The following is a 25,242-nucleotide window of genomic DNA, read 5'->3' as shown; positions in this document are numbered from 1 at the left end:
TCTTCCAGGGCAGACGCTTCCGGGGGTTTGCGCCGCACTGGGGCTGAAACAGGTGTCGGTAGTCCTCCAGGGCGGCGGCGGCAGGAGATCTGTCGGGTCTGACGCCAGGGTCTCTGAAACACAATCAGCGAGTTCTTTTCTGTTGGTGCGTTTGCATTTCAGAACGGCGCTGCTGCTGTCGGGCCTCACCGGTGTGTGAGCCGTGTTGCTTGGATGGCTTTTGTGATTCTGGGCACGCACGCGAGATTCCCTCCAAGTCCCAACTGCGGGAGCCTCCCCGAAGGGCTGCGCTGTCGGCGGCGGAGCCACCTCCGCGGCGGTATCCCCACGCCGCCCTTTCAGACGCTGGCACGGCCTTGCTCTGCACGTGCCTCTCCCTCAGCCCTGCCGTGCTGCTTCCAGCCGCCTCTCTCCCAGCTTCTTTTTATTTTTATTTTTTTAACTCTCCTCCTTAGCTGTAGGTCAGGCAGATCTGGGTTTGAAGCTTCCCCTGTATCTGAACTTGGGAGAGTGCCTGCACTTGGCAGTCTCGGCTTCCTCCACTGCACAATAGTGATTTGGGGTGTTTTTTTACAGGACGCAGTTAAGGCCTTGGTGAATAAATGGTGCTCGGTAGAAGTCTATTGAATGAGTGAAGGACATGTAATCTGTTTCGTTAGTTACCGTCTAAGCTTTACTTCCTTTCCCGTTGTATAAACGATGGTTTTTGCTGGCGTGATTGCCTCGGACTGGATTGCGCAATCTGAAGGGGGCGGGGCTGTGTGTGTCTCTCCCTTGAGCACACGGATCAGCATCACTCACGGCTGTGAAGCGGCCTGCGCGTTGCCCACGATGTCTCCATTTACAGCCCCCAGGAACAAAGCTCTGTCTCATCAGGTTGGCTTGGGCACGGCGTCGGTGCAGCCAGTTCCCTGTCCACAGTTCGGGAAAACCCACGAGGGAGCTGCTGTGCACACTGGCCTCACGTAGACTCCCCGGCTCCTGAAGGCCCCCGAGAAGGGCAGGACCACTCAGCAGGGCTGGCTGTAGGGTGGGGACGCCCACCTCCCCCCGTGTTGTGAACGTTTGAGCTGCTTCCTTGCCCAAGAGCGGTGGGCACCTGTGGACACGTGGTGAGTCAGCCCCGGCTCTCTCTTGGGAGCCAGATTCCGCCTCCCATGGCAGTGTGCCCAGTCTCGGCACTGGCTCCTCTTCCCACCGAGCCTGGCCTGCTTCCTCCAGAGAAGACACACGCTGACCCACTCACGCCGATCCGCCTGGTTCTTCTTGGTGTGGCTCCTATGTCAACTGCTTTGATCAGACTTCGGCAGTGGGGCGTGCAGACTGTGTTTTTTAAAGATAAAACATTTCAGATAATCTATGTGACCTGTAGGGTGGCTCTCAGTTCAACAAAACGCGTGAAGGTTGATGTTGATTTGCACCTTCCACGGTGCCGGGGGCTGCAGGGAGCACATAGAAGAGCAGTGCACAGCCTCTGCCCTTGAGCTTGCCTGGATTCCACATTTAGGTGGGGAGCTAGCGGGCTGAAATGGCAACAGTTCGTAGGATGAGGGTGGTGTGCTTCAAGCCCCCCAACTCTTTTCTCCAACTCATGTAGAAATGTCGGCCCAATCCCCACTGTGTCTGGGAAACTCCCTCCCTGTGCCCTTACCTCGTTTCCTGCTCCGGTTTATGGCGCAATCTCATCGCTCTGCAGAGCATCTGGCGTGATGGTAGCTCTCATTTCTTTCGGCGACATTCTCCCCGCGCTCTCCTTCGGTGGACTGGAAACATCCCGAGTCACACGCCCTGCCTGTCCCCATTCCGTCATCGGTTCTGTGCTCCACGCGAGGTTGAACGTTGAGTTCTGACTGTCAGTAACTGATGAGAACTCATTATTCAACTCATTTGCTTATTCTTTTCACTCTGAGTGTCAGTGTCATTTCTCCGAAGGGCTAAGTATTTGTCAGATCTATAAAGTCTCTCAAGCGCTTTCATCTTGTAGTGCTTTTGGTCGTGAGGGATCTCCCCCTTCGGATCGCTTCCTGGGAGTCGTGCTGTAGGGACGGCTGAGGACGGTGCGGGTTTGAGAGGGAAGGTCTCGTGGTAGGGATAGGGGCTAGGCGGGCATGAACCTTGCCAGCGTTCCCTGGGTCTTCGTGCCATTTTTCTGGGTGGAAGTAAATTAAGGCTTAACTTTCCTTTTAATCCTCATGAACATTTCTAAGCTGGTCTCTTGCTTCCTCCATGGAGTGGCAGCATCCAATGAAGAGGCCTCATTGGTGTTTGCAGCTTTAGATATCAGAGTGGGTCCGGGTGACGCGTGGGTGCTGTATGGCTGACTTAAAGGAATGATCAGCTTTGCATGATCTATGAATTGGCCCTTCAAAAACGGTAAGAATGCCCCTGTGGACTGTAACCTTTTGAGCCCTGAGAAAGTTGTCGTCTTGATACTTGCATGCAGTCTCAGAGTGGACATCGTTCTCATTCGGTTCCCCTCTCTGATACTCCAAGTGCAGTTGAACTGACGGCTCGCTCACTTCCCCTTGGCTGTCAGGCACACTGTGTTTATGTTGGGCCTCTGCTTTCATGGGACTCTCACTTTCAATGTTAGGGTCCCCCAACTTGCTCAGTTCTTAACCTCAGACTGTTTTGTTTCTTTCTTTGGGGGGCATGGGGGCGGGCACCCGTACGAGACTTGGAGATGCGCCCGTCCCAGAATGTGTTGCCTTCCCTGTTCCAAGACTGTCTGGTGTAGAAATACTTCCAAAAGAGAGAGGAAAACGAATATTTTAACATTTAAAATACTTTACTATGAAGAAACTTAAGTATTTTTGAATTGGTCGCTTCTCCAGCAAAGCTCAGAATGTTATATAATTTATAAAGTATGATTTCGATACACTCAAAATGAACGTTTATGTGGAATATTTTAGAGTTTTCCCATATCCTTTCGTGTGGGAGATACCTATATGTTAACTTTGAAGAATATTTAATAACGTGTTGAGAGAAATCAACGATTTTCATTGTAGAAAAAGGCAATAGTTCATTTTCATTCAAACTGACTAAATATTAAATTTTTTTTTCTCAGAATGCACTAAGATACGTGGCAGCGTCGTGGCCCGGCCTTCTGGTGCGCGTGAATGTGCGGTGGTTGCCCATGGCTCCTCCCATTCATGTAAAGACTAAAACTAGACAAATTTTTGCTCTCATTGCTTTGGCAACTGGACTAAATAAGAGCCGTTTCCAGCAGTCGCCTTGTCACGAGGGGAGCCTTCCTTGTGCACCGGTACCGACTCGCAGAACCGGTGCCAGTGGGAGTTGGAGGTGACTCCATTGGCATAAATCGCTTTGCTAAGGGAACAATATAGAGAGGAAAAATAATTTTTTCTTCACGTTTGGCTGTTAAATACATTTCACGGTTGGTTTATTGATGGATGTCTGAGCTGGAGCAAGAGCTGGTGTTTGCTGCCCGTACTGTTCATAAATGTGCTGTACAAATTCAGCGAAATCATTATGAAAATGATCAAAGTGGTCGAAAGCCATCTGCACCAGACAATACCTAAGTTCTGGGTCAAGGGCTGTGTGACAAGGGCACAGGAGTAGGCCTCTCTGCGCCTTCGTCGCCTCACCTGTAAGTAAAGGGAGAGGCCCAGGTAGGTGGCCCTGTTTTGTGTCTGAGTGTTACGGGAGTCATTTTATTTCTCTTTGCAGTTCGGAGAGTATTAACTCTTTTTGAATGATTTCTTTTCAGTTGGGTATGAACATCTCATCTTCCATCAGTCTCTCCCAGATTAGTTGCCTCCACTGTTTTTCCACCCTCTTGTTACCGAGAAAGTCGGACTGTGGGGGCGGCTTCAGTACCCTTCTTACCCACCGCCTTGCGCCTTTAAACAGGAAGATGCTCGCTGGGCTGAAGAGGGAAAAAGCAGTACACATTAGGACTGTGAGGCCTGGCCTTGAACCATTTCCTGTCCTTTATTAAGGGTCCCCTTACCTGAACAGAATTTAGTTTGGAATGTGAGAAGAGAAAAGAACTAGATGCATTTGAGAACGGAAGTATAGTCAAATAAATATTTTGCATGTTTTCTTGAAGCGAACTCATATGAAAATGTATTAACCTAAGGTATTAGGAAGTGTTTTTTGCTTGTCTGTTACCGATTAGGGCAAATACCTGGGTATATTTCCTCTTTTAAAATCAAAACAGATTTTTAAAAAACGTAAAACATAGGGTGATCGATACAGATTGTAGAAGAATTTTAACTTGATTTCATTTGGTCTTAGTTATATCATTTTTTTTCTTTCTTCGTCTATGTAACTTTATAAGTGTCAAACTTCTCTTTTTATTCCTTGAAAGAAGTTGATATGATGGAATTGGATCTTCTTGCTGATTATCAACCAGTACTTTAGCTGATGAACTATTTACTCAGTGCCAGAAACCAGGGAGGTACTTTGTTATAGGTAAAGTGATTTCCTTTGAAAACAACTTTGTGCTTTTGGAGTATGAAGTTCTTTTGTTAATCGAGATCAAAGGTGAGCCCTAGCGGACGAGGTAAGCCCACGGACATGGGCGTTTCGTCAGGAGACGAGGATATTACCTAGAAGTCAAGGGCATCTGGTGGGGCTTGGCTTTCTCTGCTGACTCTCTTTAAAAATATTTTGAGGAAGAAAGATTAGATTTTGTCACAGAGTAGTCAGAGTTTCTTGCCATAGCCAGCTCTGAGCAAAATCCCAAGAAGTCGGAGACTTGGAGGAAAATGTCGGAGAACCCAGCGCTGCTACCGATTCCACAGGGAATGGGACAAATCCCTACACATTTACTTTTTCACCAGCAGCGTGAGGCTGTGCTTCGGGTGATGTCTTTTCCACTCTCACCCTGAAATCCGGATCATATTTATTATACCCATTATTTTTTTTCCATTTCTAAAGCCTTTTATTCTTGGGTCAGCCTTGACAGAGTGAAATCAAAATAGAAGTCTCTCCATGTTGAAGTCTTTTTAAAAGTGATTTCTCTTTTTTGCTGTCCTGGCCAAGAGAATGAGCATGTTCCTCGGCTGGACTTGAGCGAAATGAAAATGCCAAGTAGGAAACTCACGGCAGTGCGCTTTTCCTTGTGCGGGTCTGGCGCGTGCAGACCCGGGAGCTCCGGGGCAGGGGGTCTCGAGTCATTTCCGTGCTGAGGGAGAGAAGGGTGTCGCGGAGCCCTGAGTGTAGGGTCTCGACAACCTTCTGTTCTGTCCACTATGAAGACGTATTCATCCTGCCCTCGCTATGATGGGAAGTGTTCATTATCCCCTTGAGATATTTTAATTCATCATCATCATCATCATTATTATTATTGTTATTTCTGGATACAGTCATTGGGAAAGCATGAGCTATAGGACTCCAGGCTTTCCTTATGTGTAGATTCCTGATGATGATTTAGTTATGTGTTTGCTTACTGACAGAGCACGGCCTCGTGAGCCATACTTTCAGCTATTAAAGGCTGAAATATGTAGATTGTACCCAATACATTATTCAGAATTTCTGGATCTAAAACGCTCTGAAAATTGAAAGCAAAATTATTTTTACAAATTTGGCCCGTATTTAGTGACGAACTGATCTGAACTGGCATCGGATGATTTATAATGGGAACATTCATGCCTCTCTCTGCAGATATATTACTGTTTTTCATGGTAAGGTGCACTCGGGTGCCTTCCTGAAATATGGAAAACTCTCTATTTCCAAGCACATCTAGCCACTGGGAGTTCAGATAAGCAGTTATGATATTTATCACCATTAATTTCCCCAAAGAATTAGCCTATAAGCATAAGAATATTGGTTGTTTTTCTTTAGTTATTATTGTTTTCAGTGGAAATATAGTGCAATAAAAAGACAGTAATTTAGCGTTTGCTTGTAAGAAAACTGGGAATTAGAATCTGAAAAAATAAGCTATGTACAGTATTGGGAGAGAATCTTAACAAGCATGAATCATAGGGTAGTCCTTACCCATAGAAATCAGTGCCGACTACCTCTAAATTTCAAACCCAGTTTTCTGTTTGCTACACATCCAAACAGTGCTTTGTACAGATTTGCTAAACATGGTTGAAAGAAATTCTGAATGGATGTCGTTGATCTGCAGAATGATATTTGCATAAAAGCTAATGACTGGGCTGGGTTGGACACATTTTGTTGAGTAATTTGGCTTTAAACGCAATGTAGTAAAAATTGCTCTTTTTAATGACAGATGTAAATGACATGCAATAATTTTGACTCAGCAGAACTGCATCTTTTTTTTTTTTTGTAACTACTATGGGAATAACACTGAGTACTTTTCATATAACCGTGCTTTTTTGTTATTGATCTACGGTCATAGATGGCTGATTCAAAACGGATTCAACACTCGTTTCTGGCATAACAGATGGTTTCCTTTGGACTTTTGGGTCCAGTTGACTCTTTAAAAAGAACCGAAGCCCTGGCCGGGTGGCTTGGTTGGTTGGGGCATCGTCCACGCACTAAGAGATTGCAGGTTTGATCCTTGATTGGGGACCAGAGGGGCAGCCCGCATCAGTGTTTCTCTCTCTCTCTTCCTCTCTCTAAGCATGTCCTGAGGCACGGATTAAAAAGAAGAGAGAGAGAACCGAAGATTCAAATCACTAATACCCATAATGGGTGAAAAAGACTTTCTTTTGCTTCAAAGAACTTCATATTTAAACATTTTTGAAGTTGTTTTTAAAAGCTTTTCAATGATTTCCTGACCGGTTGACCTTTGCTTAATATTTTATAATAAGTCTGTTTTTGAAAGATTATTTTACACTGCAATAACAGTATTTATGTTTAGATTTCAATTAAACTATATCCAGAGACAGAAATAGTGGTTGTTAAATAATTTAGAAAATGGCTGCTAATTATTAGCTCCCAGCCTTGCAATTTGTTAGACCTGAAAAAAAGGGGCATCCTGTCAACATCGAGGGTAGAAGCTAACGTCTTTATTACCGTTTTCAGCCTTGTCTCCTGATGTGCGGCTTCATTTGACTATTCAGTGTGATCACTTGTTCTACCACCACGCCCCCAGAGTCCCCTGCACATCTGGTTCACACACGTGTGCGTCTCTTCCTGTAATCCGCAGGAGTCATCCGTTTCTGGGGTGTCCTCACGCATTGCACCCAAATGCCCCAAAGCCTCCCTTCAGCCGCCTGGTCCCGTGTGGAGCATTTCCGAGGTGTCCCCGCTCCCTGCTCGGTGCCCGATGGCGTTACTGGGAGGAAGGCGGACTTCAGTGGCACATTTTGTGATGAACAGTAACTTTGGAAGCTTCCAAAAACTCTTGAGGGAGCTGATGGTACAGTGATATTAACTGTAAAAACATGGGTGAGAGTGATGCAAAGGCATTAACATGGACCTTCATCTTCCTCTTTCATGGAGATTTTATTTCAAAGACCATGTGGATATTTATCTTTTTTTCCGTTGGTCTGTGTCGCATTCATAATAATTTCTGAAGGTCCTCTTGAGGGTGGAGATGACATGGGGGTTAGGAAATCGCACAAAAGGAAGTTTCATCATTTTCCTTCTCTCTGGCTCTTGTCAGAAAAGGGGAAGGGGAAGCGAGAAGAGACCTCCGTGCTGTGTGGGGCACCGCGCCTGGTGCGTCGTGAGCTCTGGGCTGTCACCGCAGGATGAAGGTGGCGGTGGCCACTCAGCGGTCAGCCCTGCGGGGGAGAACAGGGCAGCATGTAGGCGACCTGCTTGCTGAGAGTTACATAATCATTTTGGACAAGTCTGTTTGCCACTAATGTATTCACCGTTATGTAAAATTGATTTTCCTTCCTAGTTCACGTCCTTACAAGTGTATAATCCCCCGCCAGGGTGCCCCAGGATGGCGAGTGTGCGTTTGCTCGCTTAGGTGGACCGAACAAAGGCAGCTGACTTGCTTTCCCACCGCCCTAACCCCCGCTTTTCTCTGCATTCTGCACCCTGAGAAGTTTCTTCATTGACTTTTTTGGAGCCAAGAGCTTTACCTATTTTCAAAAACAGAAGTGGCTTTCCATGGATGCTGGGGTTTCCCATTTTCCTCGGTGCATGCACAGCGCCAGCATCAAGGATGCTGAGATACAGCTTGACTCTGTAACCGTGCATTGCCTGGCAAGGGGGAGCCGAGCCGGCGGGGTGTGGACGCCCACCCTCTATCCAGACCGTGACGAGTTCATTATGTCTGCAGAACCGAGCGGTAGGCCTGCATGCTAGGGCCTCAGCATCATCAATGTCACTCTAATATATTGCCGTGATGGAAGTTCATCATGAGCAAACGGGCTTGCAGGGACTGGAAGAGTGTCGCCAGAGGCCGGATGGATGGGGGCGCCCGTCCCGTGGCAGTGTCGCTGCAGGGTTCCAGCTCACGTTTGTTTGGCTCCGCGGGGGCTGTCCGGACAGAATATTCTGTAATTTACTTAAACGTACTTGCATGGCCTGCATAGATTGAAATTTTAAGAGGCTCAAGTGTCCTTTGCTGTTTGCTCAGATGCTTTCCTCCACGTTGCAAGCCTCAAGTGTGACATTGCCGTGATTTTGAGCATTTGAATTGCAGATGCGTGTCCCCAAACCCTCTGCGTGTGATGTGTAAACACAGGCCGTGCAGCTCCTTGGTTCTCATGTCACGACATTACACACCACGATAAAATTCCATCACAACGGTGTGATGCGTGCAGACACGTGCTGGGCCAAAGCGTGTCCTTTACAATATCACACATGTAAAACATGTATTCCCCGAGGGACAGGCAAGGGCTCTCTCTTCTAAAACCTGACTTAGAGGCAGAGGCAGGCTGCCTGGTTGAGGTTGCTTATCTTTGATGGGACATGAGATACTTCTTCTCCTACCAGACTTGAGGAGCCATTCAGTGTGCCTGACAAGGGAGCTGAATGCTTGTATTTCGAGCCCCTGTTAGGAGCCAGTACGCACCTATCTCGGGCAACTAGGACACCACAGTGACCAAGGTACATGGAGAAGTCAGATCTAGTGGGAGGAAGGAGCAGTGACCCGCCGCTATTCACCCAGACTGTGACCGACACGTTCTCCGAGGGTTAGCGTAGGACCCCATGAGACGGTCTAGCAAAGGAACTTGGTATCGTCTGGGTCAGGTCGTGCAGGGTGGGGGAAGCGGCGAGGGGGGACTTGGGAACGTGAACATGGGAACTAACTCCCGAAGGACGCGTAGGATGTGGCCAGGGGGTACCGAGGAGTTTCCCCGTTTCATTCATGAAGCATTCTTCCTTGAATCATGGGATAGAATGTTAAAATTAATTCTAGTCGTTTTCCCCTGTGTGCTTGATTACGATTCATGGTTCGTTCTAGAAATAAATAGAAGGGCAAATAACAATAACCAGTGATCCAAGAAACCTCCCCCCCAAAGCTTACCCTTGCTACCTTCTCCCCCCAAGCGGGGCCCTATACAACTATAAATCCATATTTGAATAAACACATGTAAATTCAAATTTTTAACACAAACAGGGTCTTAGCATCTACCAGTGACTGTAGGATCTTTGTAAAAATACACTATTATTTATTAAACCACCCCTATTTGTAAACCTTTCAGTTAACTAACTTTTCAAGATACCAAAAGTATTTTAAGCAAAGTCCACTACATTTATAAAGTTGACTTAATCAGTTTAGGGCCTATATTAATCTGAAATAAGGAGGCATTTATTTATCGGTCCCAGAGCTGCTTTGCTTATGTTTGCATATGAAAAATGGTTCACAAGAGAATTGGAGGTATATATTCTTGGCCAGAAAAAATACAGTAATTTGTAAGGCCATGGACAGGAATGACTTAAAGGACAATCAGTTCTTTACAGCTTCAGCTTTTAAGCGACCTGAGGCAGTCGGACACCCCTTTAGAATCAGTCATCGGTGCAGCGTCCACTACACAGTGCCCAGCGTCCGAGTGGGAAGTCCCTCGAGTCTCTCGCCCATTGTTAAGTTCTTGACAGTTCTTCCTGAGTCCTCCGCCTCTGATCATGAGTAAGCAGGTGTTTTCCGTCAGAAAAAGCTACTAGGAGAGTGTTCAGTGGCCAGAGAAGCCTCCTTGAGCTGGCAAATCTAGAAGCCCGGAGCTGTTAAGGTGATGGACTTAACTTCTCTGCAGAAATTTTCACGAGACATCCTGGTTGGACTTGTAAACGCCTCTGTTACTTGCTTTTGTGGGGCTAGAAGAAACCAAGGAACTGTTTTCCACAGATTTCACCTTCAGTCTCTATGTCGTTGGGTAAAATTCTGGCTGGTTGAGGCTCCCAAAGTGTGCTGCCATTTCTGTTCTCCCAGAAAGTGGCCTTGATCCCCCTCAGTGACTCTGGGAACCTGCTGGCCAGGAATGAGGCCCGTTTTCCTGAGACAGTTTTGTGGGCATTTGTTTCCCGTGTAAAGGCAGTCTCTGCCCCTCCAGGAGTGTCTTGTCATTTCTGATTAAATGAAAATCATTTTCAAATGTATTCTAGTTATGACTTTGGTTACACAGTAGTTTTGTCTGGTAAAAAGGGGGGCCAATTCTTACTGAACCTATGGAAGTAACAATATGTTTGTGACAAGTAAGGTCATACATTGGATGGTTCTGGATTCTGGAGGGATCAGGGAAGAATTAGGTGCTCTTTTAAAACAGTTCCATTTCATTTATAAAAGGAGTGCCTACAGAATTGAAAATGTAGCTTAAAAAGAAAAAAAAGGACGAGAGTCTTCCTTATATCCATTACAAATGGAAAATTAAAACTGCCACAGCACCTGTACAAAAATGGTCATGCTTAAATGTGTCACCAGCTAATGCGGTCTTTTGTCACTCTTGTTTCATTGGCTCTGACGTAGCTGAGTCCCCTCGGCTCCCACTGTTAGGGTTGGGTTTAGACACATGCTCAGAACTGGCACCGTGCTTGTAACTGTTTGTGTCCAACCGCCCCCGTCCCCTGGGGAAAGCCGTTCACACACGTGGTTCTCTTGGTGCTGCGGATTTGTCCCTGTGAGGCTGTCTTTCAGCTACATGTTCTCTGGCTCACAATGAACTGCGTTTGCTTAGTCAAGTATCTCGGCATCGATTAACTCTGCGGTCAAAACATGTCAGATGTAAGAACAGTACCATTGTTTTCAAATCATTATGCTTCTCCCATTAATCTTGTGAGAATGAGTCATTTCTCAAAAGCTTAATGAGGAGTGAAAGGCTACTGGATTTCAGGAAGCACGTAGACACGCTCTCCTGTGGTCTGGAGGTCCGGCTGTTCTCCCCTGTTTGGTGCTGGCCTCGCTGCGGGCTGCGGTCCAGAGCAAACAGGAAAGGCCGTGGACGGGACGCCCCTTTCCAAGCCCACGCCTGTGTCCGCGTGGCGCTGAAACACAGCCGTAAGTCACATGCCTGTGAGGGGCTGAACCCACGTCAGCACAAGGGGAAAGAGTATTACATCTTAAAGCAAATGACCTTGTCTTTAGCAAACAGAAAGACAGACTCGTGACCTTGTGACTTTTGTTATGCCACGTCTAGTGTATTTTCATTGTCTTTGGTCATTAAGTCCCATAAAATGTATGGGTATTTGTTACAAATCTAAATAAATCACTAGTGTATCCTCTACCAGGGCTAAATATCTATTAGTTTTTTTTTTTTTTTTTTCAAAAATTTAAGTAGCAGTCTGGCGGGTGTAGCTCAGTGGATTGAGCGCAGGCTGCAAACCAAAGCATCGCAGGTTCGATTCCCAGTCAGGGCACATGCCTGGGTTGCAGGCCATGACCTCCAGCAACCGCACATTGATGTTTCTTTCTTTCTCTCTCTCTCTCCCTCCCTTCCCTCTCTAAAAATAAATAAATAAATAAATCTTAAAAAAATTAAGTAGCTTGTAGATGTTTACATTAAAATAAGCAGTTTAAGCAGTTTAGTAGTTCTGTGTACACATTAGGTTGGTTCGGGTTGTAAGAAAGGCATATACTACGTGCTGGCTTAAACAGCGAAAGAAAAACCCTTGTTCAGGCAACAATAAGTCAGTTCACTGATCACAGACTGGGGTTTGGCTCGATTGTGGCTCGGCCTGTGTCTCTGAAACCTTCTAAGCTCCGCCTTGCTGTGTAAGCTCCCCAGAGGAGCTGGGGTCTGTGCTTCCTCCTTCCGTCTTCCCGGGACCGGGAACCGTTCAGGCAACCGTTCGGGCTTTCCTCTGGACAGACCGCCCTCCCTCCGCCAGCCACGGAGGCCACAGGCTGGCTGCTGGGCAGGGGACTTCTCTTTCCTACTGTAGGGAGAGACAGGTCGCAGTTCTGCTGGGCTTACCTGCTCGTTCCGCCCCCTCCACCTGGGAGGGGGATTCTCCTGCAAACCCCAGGGCCCCCGCCTGCAACAGGGAGGGGAAGGGGGGGCCCCACAGGGGCTGGGGGATCCAGGACAGAATGCTTTTGCTTCTTCCCATTCTTGATGTTTGCAGGGTGAGGAGGGAGCTGAGAAGTGGTGTTCATTGATCCTCTCTCATTTCATAACCCAGAAGCTTTCTCCGGCGCTTCGCCTTCCCTGTAATCCCCTTGGCAGGGCTCAGAAGTCGCTGCCAGCTCCCTGAGCAAATAAGGGGAGGGAGTCGGGTGGTTTGGTTTGCTCAGGCCCCACGGCTTGGAAACGGTCGGTATTCTGGAGCCTGCATGCTCGGCACCTCGGGCTGCGAACCGCATTATGTTCACTGGGAAACTGTGGGATGAAGGTCATTCCGAGTTGGAATGTGAAAGGACTTAGCCCATTTTTGGTAAATAGTCATTCCACAAATGATTCCGGTGCCCCTACTGTGTGCTAGTTACATGGTCGTGGTGGGGATACTCTGGTGAACAGAGCAGAAGCGCCTTCTAATCTCATGATAGACTCAGTGGGGGGAGCACCGTGTGCCATTGCCCTGGAGGGAGATGTACCCTTGTCCAGGAGGGGCGGTCAGGAGGTTTTTTTCCCAGCGGGTGGTGTGTGAGTTGAGTTAACAAGGCACAGAGTGTGGGCGGAAGGGGGAGAGAGAACCCCAGGCAGAAGGAACATGCGCGCTCCAGGGCCGAGGGGGGCCCTATGTGTGCTTGCTGCCCCCCAAGAGGCGCGGGGCCGTGTTCGAAGGAAGATAGGGCCCAGTGCGCAGGTGCGCTGGACCCTGCAGTGTCTTGCACAATGCCTGATGCACGCTAAAAATGCGTGTCATGCTATTAGCCAGAGCCACTGCAATACATTTAACTTTAAAAAAAAAGAATTGTGCTTGATAGTTCACAAAAATTATTTTGGAAAGAACTGCTTTTATGTCCAGCAAATATCCGAGGAAGTTGCCGAGGTAATAGCGTAGTGCCTATCGCAGTTATCTCTGAATATTTATGGTGTTTACTTAAAATGCGTTTTCTTGCCCCAACAAAACCTCGCTCTGGTTGTAAATTATTCCATCATATTTAGCTTTCAGCCTTGATACGTTGTGTAAATCATTCGCAGTCGCTGTAAACATTTTTATCACCATTTATAACTTGGGCTCCGATGTAAAACAGCGGAGGCAAATCTACGTTTTGGGGAATATTTATCAAAGCGGCGGTGGATTGCGGTGGCAAACGGTGCAGAGAAGAAACATGGCAACATGGATTGTCTGAGGAGGAGGGGGGGCGGGGTCACGTTCAGATGTGATGAATGAGGTGCTGGCGGCTCGGCCCGCTCTGCCCGCTGGTCACATCTGGTTGGAATGGCATCATGCCCTCATTTTTTACTCTCGTGTATGACTAAAGGATGAGAAAGAAGCAGAACGTCATTATTTAAATACACTGTGGGCTCTCGCACTTGACTAAGGGAGGGTAAGAGAAAACTCGGCTCAGACCACGTGGTGTATCAATGCCATCCACGAGGCGTTCATCTAGGTTTCTAATCAGAGGAGGACATGGATCTTTCTTTCTTTTCTTTTCTAAGATTTATTTATTTTAGAGAGAGGAGTGAGAGAGAGAGAGGGAGAGAAACATGGACTGGTTGCCTCTCTCGTGTGCCCAAACTAAGGACCAGGCCTGCCACCCAGGCATGCGCCCTGACCTGGAAGTGAACCAACCGCAGGCCCTCGCTCTGTGGGAAGACACTCAACCGACTGAGCTGCACCGTGCAGGGCCAACTTCGGTCTCTCACGTTCATCCCTTTTGGGAAGAGAGTTTGCTTAAAAGTCCAAGCACGTGGCCTCTAGTAGGATATTTAGGCGGAGAAGTTCCTGACTCGGCCACTTCTGGAAAAGTCAAACAGATGGACACCATTCCTTTCCACCCTTCACTTGCTGAAAGAATAACTTTAGAGATGATCCAGTTAAGCCTTGAGAATAGGAACATGTTTATTACTGAGAACCTAAATGTTTTCTCTGGCAAGCGTCTGTATCCTTTTGTCTTTGTAAAGGGTGACGTAAGTTGTCCTCTACCAACGATTTATTTCATTGGTGGCACAGATGTGCCGTCTCCTGTGGGTGGGGACTCAGTGGCCCTGTCTTCATGTGGAGAGGTAAGGAGGAGCAGGCGTGTGCACCGTTGACAGGAGAGGCCTTGAGTAAAGCAGGCGCACTCCTCGCTCGGGACCCGCGGTGCTTCCACACCACCGCCCTCTTCTGTCCAGGGGACCGGACCCGTTCCTTCCTCCACACTGTCACGGCAGGGGCGGATTACGTGAAGGCTTCCACGGTGGGGCTTTCATGACGACTCAGGTAGCAAACTGCTGATCAGTTCGGAATGCTAACGTTTCTGTTCTTTTTTTTTTAAGATTTTATTTATTTATTTTTAGAGAGGGAAGGGAGAGAGAAAGAGAGAGAGAGAGAAACATCCATGTGCGGTTGCTGGGGGCCGTGGCCTGCAACCCAGGCATGTGCCCTGACTGGGAATCGAACCTGCGATGCTTTGGTTCGGAGCCCGAGCTCAATCCACTGAGCTACGCCAGCCAGGGCGGTTTCTGTTCTTTTGTATTGAAAATAGCTGGGGCTTTTTGTTTCGTTTTGTTTTTGTTCTGGAGCACCTCAGAGATTGTCCCCTGTACTGTGTCAGTGAACTTCATCTCGTTCCGTTGGGATTGATTGGTTATAGTGCAAGTAGCACCCTCCTCGTGTAGATCTGAAGGTAGAAAGCGAGAGCACGCAGGGGCCGTGGCAGTCAGAGGCCTGTCCCCCGGCACATCACGAAAAGCCCGAGGCGAGAAGGCGAGTGGGTGCTGTGCACCTCCCACGGGGTGAGCTCTTGGGTACCAGCATTTGCTGATTTTCATCAACTATTTAAACACTTGCCCGAGTGGCAGGTACTCCCATCAGGGATTGCCGTGGTGTGTCCTCAGTGGTTTTAGAAAAGGAAGTGATTCGAGCGTGCGTTTGGAACTCACTCACTGCGTCAGATCCCTGGGAACCTGGGGAATGGAAGGGGCTGGGCCTGAACCTTCAGGTGAGAAGACCGACAGGTCACGGCAAGGGGGCAGGGGACACAGGGGGCGGGGGACACGGGGAGGGACGCCCGAGTCTGCCTGGGGTGTAGGGGACGTTTCACGGGCCGTCGTCCCTGCGGTGGAGTCCTGAGGGGGGAGGGAATGTGTTCCAGGCCCGCAAGCCTGGGTGTAGGGGTGGTGATAATGATAGTGATGCTACTGACAACGTAGCTAAGGCTTCTTGGGTACTCTGGTGTTTTCTTTTCTACTCAGCACCTTCCATGTGTTAAGTTGTTGGTTCCCCCCAACGGCCCCGAGGGACAGGTGCTACAGAAGAGGAACCCGGGGCAGACAGCTGGTAGTCGTCTGGCCCGTCCTCCCGCAGCGAACAGTGGCAGAGCCAGATTTCAAACCCAGACAGTCTGGCCCCACTTCCTCTGCGTGGGGGGTGGGGGGTGGGGACCTGTTTCAGGAACGATTGCCCTTGAAATGGTCGGAAGCAAGGTCTGCGGGTCTCCGTCAGGGTCCGGGCTGGCCACCTAGTTAGGGGGCGGGTCAGAGAAGTCGTGCTGAGGAGTCAGACCTTGATTGTGCAGCATCAAGTGTCTGTGTGTTTGGAAACGAGGTCTGGAGCTCACCTTCCTCAGAAACATGCTCAGCGCTTTCTAGAAATGCTCACGCCCAGCTCCGCCAACGCAGAATTTCCCTGCCCCGGAAGGGGACCGGGGGCTCCAGGCCCAGGGGATCCAGGGGGAGGTGGAGCCACCCCTCCTCACCTTGGCTGCTGCTGTCGTTGGCCCGCATTTCTTGGTGTTTAATTTGCCGAGTCGAACACGGGTGGAAGGAAGGCTGTGAGTTCTGTGTTCTGTGTGTTGGGTTTAGTTAGCTTATAGAGTATCCTATTGAAAATGTGAATGGAAGAAAAAAGCAGCAGCAGCAGCCCCTGCTTGGATTGGAGGGGTGGGATTTTTGGGGCTTCTGCTTCTGGCTGGTAGGAGATTCCTGGTCGTGGGTGCAGGGACTTGTGTGGAGAAATGGAGCTGGAATACGGAGACAGCGCGACCCGTGGAATATGAAAGTCGAGAGGTTAAGAAGAGCACCTTCAAACGCAGGAGAGATTCCAGGCAGAGGTTGGGTTCTGAAGGGATTCCTCCTGAGAATGCATGTAGGGAAAGGACTAGAAAAAGTAGGCCAACGGTGACCTGAAGAAACAGAACTGTAGATTGTGTACTCGGGGTAGAAGCCGGATTGTCAAGGGCGCGTCCGGGGGCGGAGGTAGTAGGAATGGGTTAGCGTACTCTGTGTACAGCTTGACTTAAGAAGAAGGAAAAGGAAGGTGATCGTTACAAACGGATGCAAGGTAAAGGTTGAAATCTATTACTAGCTTTTTATTCTTTTCACACACTTACTATGAAGATTGGAGTGATCCATAGACACAGAAAGAATGAAGGTACCTTTCATCCAATAACCCAGAGATAACAACTGTTGAAAATTCGTCATTATTTTTCAGGCCATGCCTCTGTCAGTATTTACTTGTAGCAGATAGGTGTTTACACATGTGCAATGAAAATACGTGTCACAGTTGTCCAAATGTTTGTACATATCTGAATGTCTCAGAAACGCTTATCTCTTTCATTACACGTGATTTCACGCTGTGACTTTTCCACGGTTGCCTTGTGTTGCGTTGTGCGGCTGTGAGTTCATATCATCGTGTTACTGGCCCTGCTGCCTTTTTGGATACCTTTTCATTTTCCATTGTGCCCCTTTTAACACCTGTGTGGGCAAATCTTTCCCTGCTTCCATATTTACGAATGTTCGGTGAATTTCAGATCGTGGAATTGTTAGATGAAATTGGTAGAACTAGGTGTCCCCAGTGCAGCGTGGGGTCTACACGTCCAGGAGACGGATTGGTCTTCCATGAAGGGACAGACACTTCCTCCTCTCCGGGCACAAGGAGGGAGCTAGCTGCCAGCCTGGAGGCGGCTGAGTGGGAGTCAGACTTGGGAGGGAGCCTGGGGCAGCAACCACGTGAGGATCTGTTTTATCTCGACGTGCTGAGGGAGAGGGCAGGCTGTGCAGGGCGTTGGAACGCTGGAACAGCCTGAAGAAACGCCGGAGGAGAAAAAGCACAGGAGTTACCTCCCCGAGGGGTGGGTTCCGGGGTCAAGGAGCCCAGCTGTGGATGGCTGCGGTGAGGGCACGGGTGGGGGTGGCTCCAGACCCTCACGGGCAGTGTCCTTCCAGCGGCATTCGGAGCCCAGGCCTAGGGGAGGAGGAGGATGCCTGGCCGAGCTGGGGGTGTATGATGTGGGGGGGAGGTGGGGGGCACAGGTACCCGTGATCACAGAAGGAAAGGAAGGCAGCCGAGAGGGTCTGACCAGGAGGGGCAAAAGCGTGGGTGTAGGTGGATGATGTCTCAGAGTAGGAATGAGGAGCCAGGGCTGAAAACTGATGACAGTGTGGCTCGGAAGTGGGATGTGGCAGCTGCGATTTTAGGAGAGCAGCGCAAGGCCTGAGGGGCAGCCATGGGTTCGGGGGTGGAAGGTCGGGGTGGGGGACGAGGTGGGGAACTACATGCAGCTTCGGTTGTCCACAGGGATGTGCGTGATGCACTTGTAGCAAGAGAGAGAGAGTGCGCTGGGAACCCCCAACTCGGGGTAAGTGGCAAAATCATTGATAACTAACACAGTAAAGACAGAGGGTGCTACAGCTGGCTGACCTGGGTCCTTAGACGATATTTTGGGGAGGTAAGAGCGATCACGAAGGGACGATGACAGTTTGGGGAGGTGCGTGGCATTGAGGTAGCAGACGTGAGCATCAGGCGTGCCAAACCCTCTTCTGGCCTCTAAGGCAGGGGCTGCTCTTGGAGGTGGGAGTCTGGGCTGCCTCTGACACCCCGTCGTACTGAGGCGTCCCAAGTGCTGGCGTGGGTTTTGTTTGTGGAGGCCCACGGGGGCCTGGGAGTGGGGTGGGGCCCATACATCCTCCGGTCTCAGCTGTCCTCTCGCGGGCGAGCACGGACGGGGTTGAGACACCTACTCCTAACTAAGCTTTGTGCCTAGGGTGAGGGACTGCTTGCCATCAGCTGCAACATTTTTATTAGTTTCTGCATTTTGCTTTTTTCTCAAGTAAACTCCAGAAGCGATCTAAGTGGGAGAGATAAAATAGGCAAGGATTGGGTTTATCAGAGACATCGTTTTAGACTTTGGAGAGTAAGGCGAAAGGGAGTGCCCAGGAAAAACTAGGGTTTGCTTGCTCTTTCCAAACCCCTGGGTTTTGCTTGAAAAAGCGTGAGCTCGGGGTCCAGACGTTGTGAGTCTGGGGTGGCAAAAAGGCACACACTCGAGGCCTCACTTATAAAATACAGATATTGAATTCAGTACTTCTGCAAGGACCTCTAAATCCAACCCTCTTTCATCTCGAGTCTGAGTTCCCACCTCTGTTGTGTTAAAACTTCCATCTTAGCCCTGGCTGGCGTAGCTCAGTGGATTGAGCTCGGGCTGGGAACCAAAGCATCGCAGGTTCGATTCCCAGTCAGGCCACATACCTGGGTTGCAAGCCACGGCCCCCTGCAACCGCACATTGATATTTCTCTGTCTCTCTCTTTCTCCCTCCCTTCCCTCTCTAAAAATAAATACACAAAATCTTTGAAAAAAAAACTGCCATCTTCCATGGGCTCCCTACTGTTTGTACAGAATATTTTCAGGTCTGTGCACTTGGGAACTAGATCTAAACTCAACCTTTTCTGAGTTCTTTGTAGACAATTCAGAAGGAATAGGATGGCGATGGAGTGAGTGGTGAGTTTAGACACAAGAACGACCCTAGGAATGATTTTAACCGTAGGAGTAAACAAATGTATAAAGAAAATGCAAGACTGGGTAGATAGTGACCGTCCTCGGAGACTCAGGGCCGTCGAGAAGGGGCTCTGGTTGGGCAGACGCTTTCCGAGGGGTGAGCGGCAGAAGCAACCGTTTTATTTAAAACCATGCTCCGGGGCTTAGAAATACTTTCCAGATTCTCGTTTTAAACCTGCGATGCTAAGAACCTAGCGCTGTGTTGTGCGTTAGCGTATACCAAACACGTTTACCGACCCGACTCTCTCTGACCACGCACCTCCGTATAGTTGCCCCTGAGCGCATTCCCACATGCCCAGCCGGCTTTCTCCTGGATCAGGAGTCCAAGCTGGCTCCAGGACCTCCTTCCTTCTCACGCTCACCTTGTGCGTTCACTCCTTCACAGTATTTTTTTTTCCTGCTCCAGTGTTTATTATGCACGGCACCCGCTCCCCTTGCTCACCCCATCCGGCTGGTCCCTCTGCCCTGCTTCCAGCCCTACCTGTGAGGTCGGTCCCACTCTCAGTCCCCGCTGTCCGCTGCCGCCGGCTGCTGCCCGGGCGTGCTGTGGGCTGCAGACCGAAACTGATTCCCTTCTGACAGCTCTGGGGCTTTTCCTTCTGGTGCCCCCCTCTCCCCCCTGCAATCCCCCCAAAAAACGCTGTGGCCCAGGTGCTGCTGGATCGTTTCGCAGGGCTTTCGCTCTCTGTGTTACACTCGAAAAACTGCGTCTGATCCTGGACATGGCAATGTCTCCCGATATCCTGAGGATCGCGCAGCCATAAAGTAAAATCACCAGTGTTGGCTTTTGTCTCTGACGAATGCGATGTGTGTGTTATGGTTCTGGGCAAATTCTGTTCCCCAGAGAACACTCATTCATGTGAAATTTCACTTCGGTGAATTTTTACCGCTTGCGCTGGAAGCGGACCCGGAGCCTGCGTATGCTGCCATCTGGGATTGTCCTGCGGGCCCGACACCTGTTAAGCCATTACATTGTCACCGCAGGCTTGCAAAGTAAGTCTGGAGTTTGTCATTTCACTGCAGAAGGACTGCGCTGAGCGTGCAGAAATCGCATTTCTCATGCCACCCAGCCAGTGAGGCCCCGCGCTGGAACTGGAGTTGTTCGTTTGGCTCTAACCACCCCCGGCTCCCTGATTGGAGATCGGCGTGGGGACGTATCGAGGCTTCGCCGCGGGTGCAGACATTGATTTGGGTGACAGATGAAGCCCGCTGCTGTTGGTGGGAAATGATGCACCTCGGTGCTGAGTGTCACCCGGCAGCGCCCCAGGCTCCTGTCACCGTGTGCTGCCGCGGAGGGCCGCCTGGATCGTCAGTAACTCCGTTTCAGCTGCGTGCGGGCCCGCTGTGTGCAGGAGCGGATCCTGGGAAAATAACTTCACGTGAGGCGAGAGTGTGGGTTTCCCCCGGCGCCTTGGAGGAGCCGTTGACGTGGTTATTTCCCCCTGATTCTTGGCCTGGGGTTCCCGGCTATGGTTCCCAAGCTGGGCTCTTGGTGGGGGCGGGGGTGGGGGTGTCTTTTGTTCCTGCCTTCTCCTTCCCATCGGAGACCTCCCCACCGACGTGGCTCATGTTTTACTACGACAGTAGCTTCTTACATTGATCGCCCTCTTCTTCCTTGTATCCTAAAGATTGCCATTCTCGGTGTATTTTTGAAAAAACTAAATCTGCATTGAAAGACTGTTATGTCTCATACTCCGTGATTCCCTTTATACAGTATTCTTGAAACCACAGAATTACAGGGATGGAGAACTGGTGGGTGGCTGCCCGGCGGTGGGGTGTCGTGGGGAAGGGACTCTACACTGGGGAGCACGAGGGAAATCTGAGCCAGTTTCTGTGCCCTGATTGGCGGCAGGGGGTGCCGGATGCAAATACGATAGAATGACACAGAACTGTAACCGCACTTTACACCCATGGAGATTCCCTGCACTGTGGGCACACGGGTGTCATCGGTGCGGGGGCTGGGTGAAAGGTACGTGAGACCTCCCTGTACTATCTGCAACTTCATGCGAACCTATTTTAAAATAAAAAGTAAAAAAAAAAAGATACTGGTGTTCCTTTGTCATACTCACGTTTCCGTCTCTGTTTCCCTCTCAATGATTCAGAGTCATTTCTCAATTATTTTTTCTATCTAAATCTACTTTGGCATTAACACAATGTTTGACTTATACCAAGTTACCAAGAAATGCTTCTTTTTTTTTTTTTAAAAGATTTTATTTTTTTATTTATTTTTAGGGAGGGAAGGGGGGAGAGAGAGAGAGAGAGAGAGAGAGAGAGAGAGAGAGAGAGAGAGAGAGAGAGAGAAACATCAATGTGTGGTTGCTGGGGGTTATGGCCTGCAACCCAGAAATGTACCCTGGCTGGGAATCGAACCTGCGACACTGGTTCCCAGCCCGCGCTCAATCCACTGAGCTACGCTAGCCAGGGCTAGAAATGCTTCTTGAAATAACTGAACAATTAAACACGCTTCATGGAAGCTCAGTATATCATTGCTGGGTCTCACTGATCCCTCCTCCCCTTTCTGTCCTCCGTACGTCCTTGTTCAGTCCCTCCTGCCTCCACCTACCCACCCCCTTTCCAAGGACTGAGCGGCATGTCAGTGTTGAGTGGCAGAGTCCCGGAGACCTGGGCTTGCCCAGGCCCACGGCCACAGAGCCAAAGTCAGGCACAAATTGTCCAAGGCAATGACATTGGGAGGACTTCAGGCTTAGTGTCCTGCGGGCAGGCTCAGCCCGGAACCTGGGGTGCGTAGTACTCTGGGGATCATCCCCCGTCCGTTCAGATTGACGGAGCCTCGTTTTACAGCCTGGGATGTGCTCTGTGTCGGTGAACATCCCCCCCCTGAAAAGGAGAGCATTCTCTGGTTGTAGTTTTCCATGCAAATCCATTCCAGATCTTCTATGTCTTTAATGATTTTGTGGTTTTTTTTTTTTTGGATTTGGCTCTGTCCATTGCTCAGACTCGGTGGAACTGTCTTTCTCTCCCTTTAATAATTCTGTCCCGTTTTGCCTCGTGCTCTTGTTGTTCGGGGCTGACACGTTTGTGATTTTGCTCGTCATTTTGATGAGGTTCCCCTTCTATCATAGCGCGCTCTGTGTGTTGGCGCCTTTGATGCTGGTTTAAGCACTTCAGTCTGGTGCTCACCATTGGGCACACCTTTTCCGTCCTTTGCCGGCAATCTGTTGAATGTGGCTCTCTCACAAAACAGCTTGGTGGGTTGGGATCTTGCTTTTTTACTCAGTTTGTTCAGTGCTCTCAGTCCATTAGCGTTTAACGCGTTTTCTGCAGCGGTTGGGTTCAGGCACCATTTATTTCCTATTGGCTTTCTGTTCGTCCCTGCTGTTTTCTGTTCCTCAGTTCCTGTCTTCTTTCGGGAGAAAACCGTACCGTTTCACGTAAGAAGTACGCACCTTGGAACTGTGTGGGACCACGAACCCCTCCCTGGCCCGGTGCTGGAATTGTCACGTGTGTTATTATATTTAGATATGTTGCAAGTCCCACAGTAAAGTGTGAGAATTTGTAAATAGTCACATGTATTTTTAAAACATTAAGAGAAAAATAGTCTTTTATATCTATAATTTCTGGTGCTTTCTGTTCCTTGGATATTTGATACTCAGCCCAGAGACCTTCGTTTGGGGTCTCTTCACACTCGATCTTAGCGGAAGGCTGGGAAGCGATGCTCTGGGGTTTCTTGCATGTCGGCTCCGAGGGGCGAGACTTCCAGTCCCCCCCCCCCCATCTGGAAGCCTCTCCCTTTGCCTTCGGATGTGTGGTCTGGATGTAGAGTTCTGGTCACAGTTGTCCCCCACCCCCGCCCCAGCCCCGGGCTGTCTGCCGTCCTCTGTCCAGCACGCTTTCTCGTGGAACTCAACACTATCGTCATTTCCCTGTATCTCGTGCAGCAGTTTTTTTCGTTTACAGTTTTTTCCCTTAGATTTGGTTTTCGGCAGTTTGTATGCCTGGGTGTTGTTCTCCTTGTTCTTCGCCTGTTCGGGGTTTTCTGGGCTTCTCCAGTGTCTACATCTGTGTTTTTCACCCAGGTCGGGAGATTTTTAGTTCTTTTTCCCCTGCATTATTATCTTTCTCTCTCCCCACCTCCCTCTCTTCTCCTCCCTCTCTCCCCCTCCCTCTCCCCCCTTTCTAAACTCAATAATTACACAAAATGTTTGCTTCTCTGCTAATGTCCCACAAGACCCTGGAAATGTGCTTCTGTTTGTTTCTTCTTCAGTTGCACTTTCCGCGGCATCCCTAGGCGTGGGGATAGTGAGTGCTTCACCACCACTGCGGGCTTCTCCGGTGCTGGGCTCAGGCTCGCCTCGCCCTAGGCTGGGTTTTCCTGCTCGTTCACGTGTCAGATCACGTGCGTTGTGTTGGACTCACTGTGTCAGCGATGCTGTGCCTAGACCGTACTCTGCGTGGTCCTTCAGGGAGAATTGATGTTTTAGGTCTTAACAGGCAGTTAATTAGGCTGAACTTGAACTACACGCTGACTTCTCGGTGGCAGGTGGCAGCTGCACTCATGCATTCGGACAGTTGACACGGAGTGTGGCCTGCGCATCGTGCATTCCACTGGGCGACTGCCCGAAACACAAGCGGATGAGGCCCTAGCCTGGCGAGACCTACAGGCTGGTTGACAGAGAGAGACCGGTGCGCAGATGAGCCTGAGGGCCCCCGGGTCCCGTGGGTCGCGTCCCGTGAGTCACGTGGAGGCAGCAGGCTCACTGAGACAGGGGTGGGGCGCCGTTCCAGCGCAGCGTAAGGATGATTTCTGGAACACGTTGGCCCCTCTGTGCCGAAGTGGTGACACAGGGCTGGCTGATGAAAAACTATGAGTTCCCCTGCCACCATCGTGTTAAATTTTGGAAGAAAAGCATCTCTTTCAAAAGCGCAGTATACGGTGGGGAAGGATATTCAAAGCAAGTCTTTCGATTCTTGGCCGTCGTGCTAAACAGGAGGGATACTTTATTTGGGGATGATTGGATAAAAGATGATTGGATAAAAAAAACTTCTGCAAATAACACCGGTGGTTGTAAATCAGGGAATATTAGACATTGCTGAGGTAAAAAAGAAAAAGACCTACCTATGTATATTAAAGAAATTGTCAGTGTTGGGAGAAAGACTGTTTATACTCACGGCAAATACGTCTTAAAAATCTGTACGTTTCCAACGTCAGCTGTCAAAGGGGTTTTCTAATCTGCTTGTGTGTTTTCTTGCATAACTTACATCTGTATGAATGGACTTTGGTTTTTATTTTGTAAAAGCATGTCTTCCGTAGCAGTAACCTGAGCCTTTTTTTTCTCTTTTTTTTCCCCTTTTGAACAGTGTATCCTATTCAGTACATGTGTCTGAAGATTACCCAGGTATGTTTTTCTTCTTTTTACTTTCATTACAAATATTTGCACTCCGACGCCTGGGAGGATGCTTTTCTCCCGGAGCTGTGACACGCATGCAGATGTGTTTGGGGGAGGCGCCGCAGGGGAGCCTTAAGCACACGGGAGCAGAACTCTGCTGACTTCCTGCCGGGCGCGCGCGTGCTCTGGGCCGCGGGTCAGAGTCAAAGTCGGTTCCCCGTGAAAAGGGGTTTCCTTGGGCCCCTGGGAGAGCTTCAGCCCCGATACCGACTTCATTACGATGAGATAAAGATTCTTTAGCCTGGTGTAGTTGTTGGTTTTGGGTCATCGTTTGGCTTTTCATCATGTAAAAATAATTGGTAAAAACGGAACAGCTAAAATAATGGTAATGGCCAAAGATAATGAACCTTTCTTCATTTCCCTAAGTATGTATGTAAGCAGTTCTCACCGCAGCCGTGTGGGAGTGTGTCCTTCATTTCCCCATTGTATGATGGGGAAATCATAATGAGTGGGGATGGCCCAGCTGTAGGAGGAAGAGCTGGGATTTGAACCCAGTGCCCCAGAGCCTGCGGACGGCCTGTACTGGGCATCTTCCGCAGACACAGCTGTCTGCACTCTGTGCCCTGAGGTGCGTCGGTAGGTCCACATGCACCTGTCCGTAGAGTCCAGCTGGAAGGTCCTTGCTGACCCGCT

General features: G+C 49.3%; 1 protein-coding gene across 2 annotated transcripts in view; it reads left to right on the top strand.

Annotated features, from left to right (window-relative positions):
* PARP8 (poly(ADP-ribose) polymerase family member 8) overlaps positions 1-25,242 on the top strand; it is a 150,420-nt gene that overhangs the window by 55,129 nt on the left and 70,049 nt on the right. For both annotated transcript variants that reach the window (XM_036020161.1, XM_028513755.2), the window contains exon 4: positions 24,521-24,558. In XM_036020161.1, coding sequence (XP_035876054.1) covers positions 24,521-24,558 — 38 coding nt within the window. The remainder of the gene's footprint in view (positions 1-24,520; positions 24,559-25,242) is intronic.

The sequence above is a fragment of the Phyllostomus discolor genome, chromosome 3 (assembly GCF_004126475.2).
Source record: "Phyllostomus discolor isolate MPI-MPIP mPhyDis1 chromosome 3, mPhyDis1.pri.v3, whole genome shotgun sequence".
Classification (NCBI taxonomy): Eukaryota; Metazoa; Chordata; class Mammalia; order Chiroptera; family Phyllostomidae; genus Phyllostomus; species Phyllostomus discolor.
The sequence above is the reverse complement of the archived record's forward strand: the minus strand, read 5'-3'. Positions and strand labels throughout refer to the sequence as shown.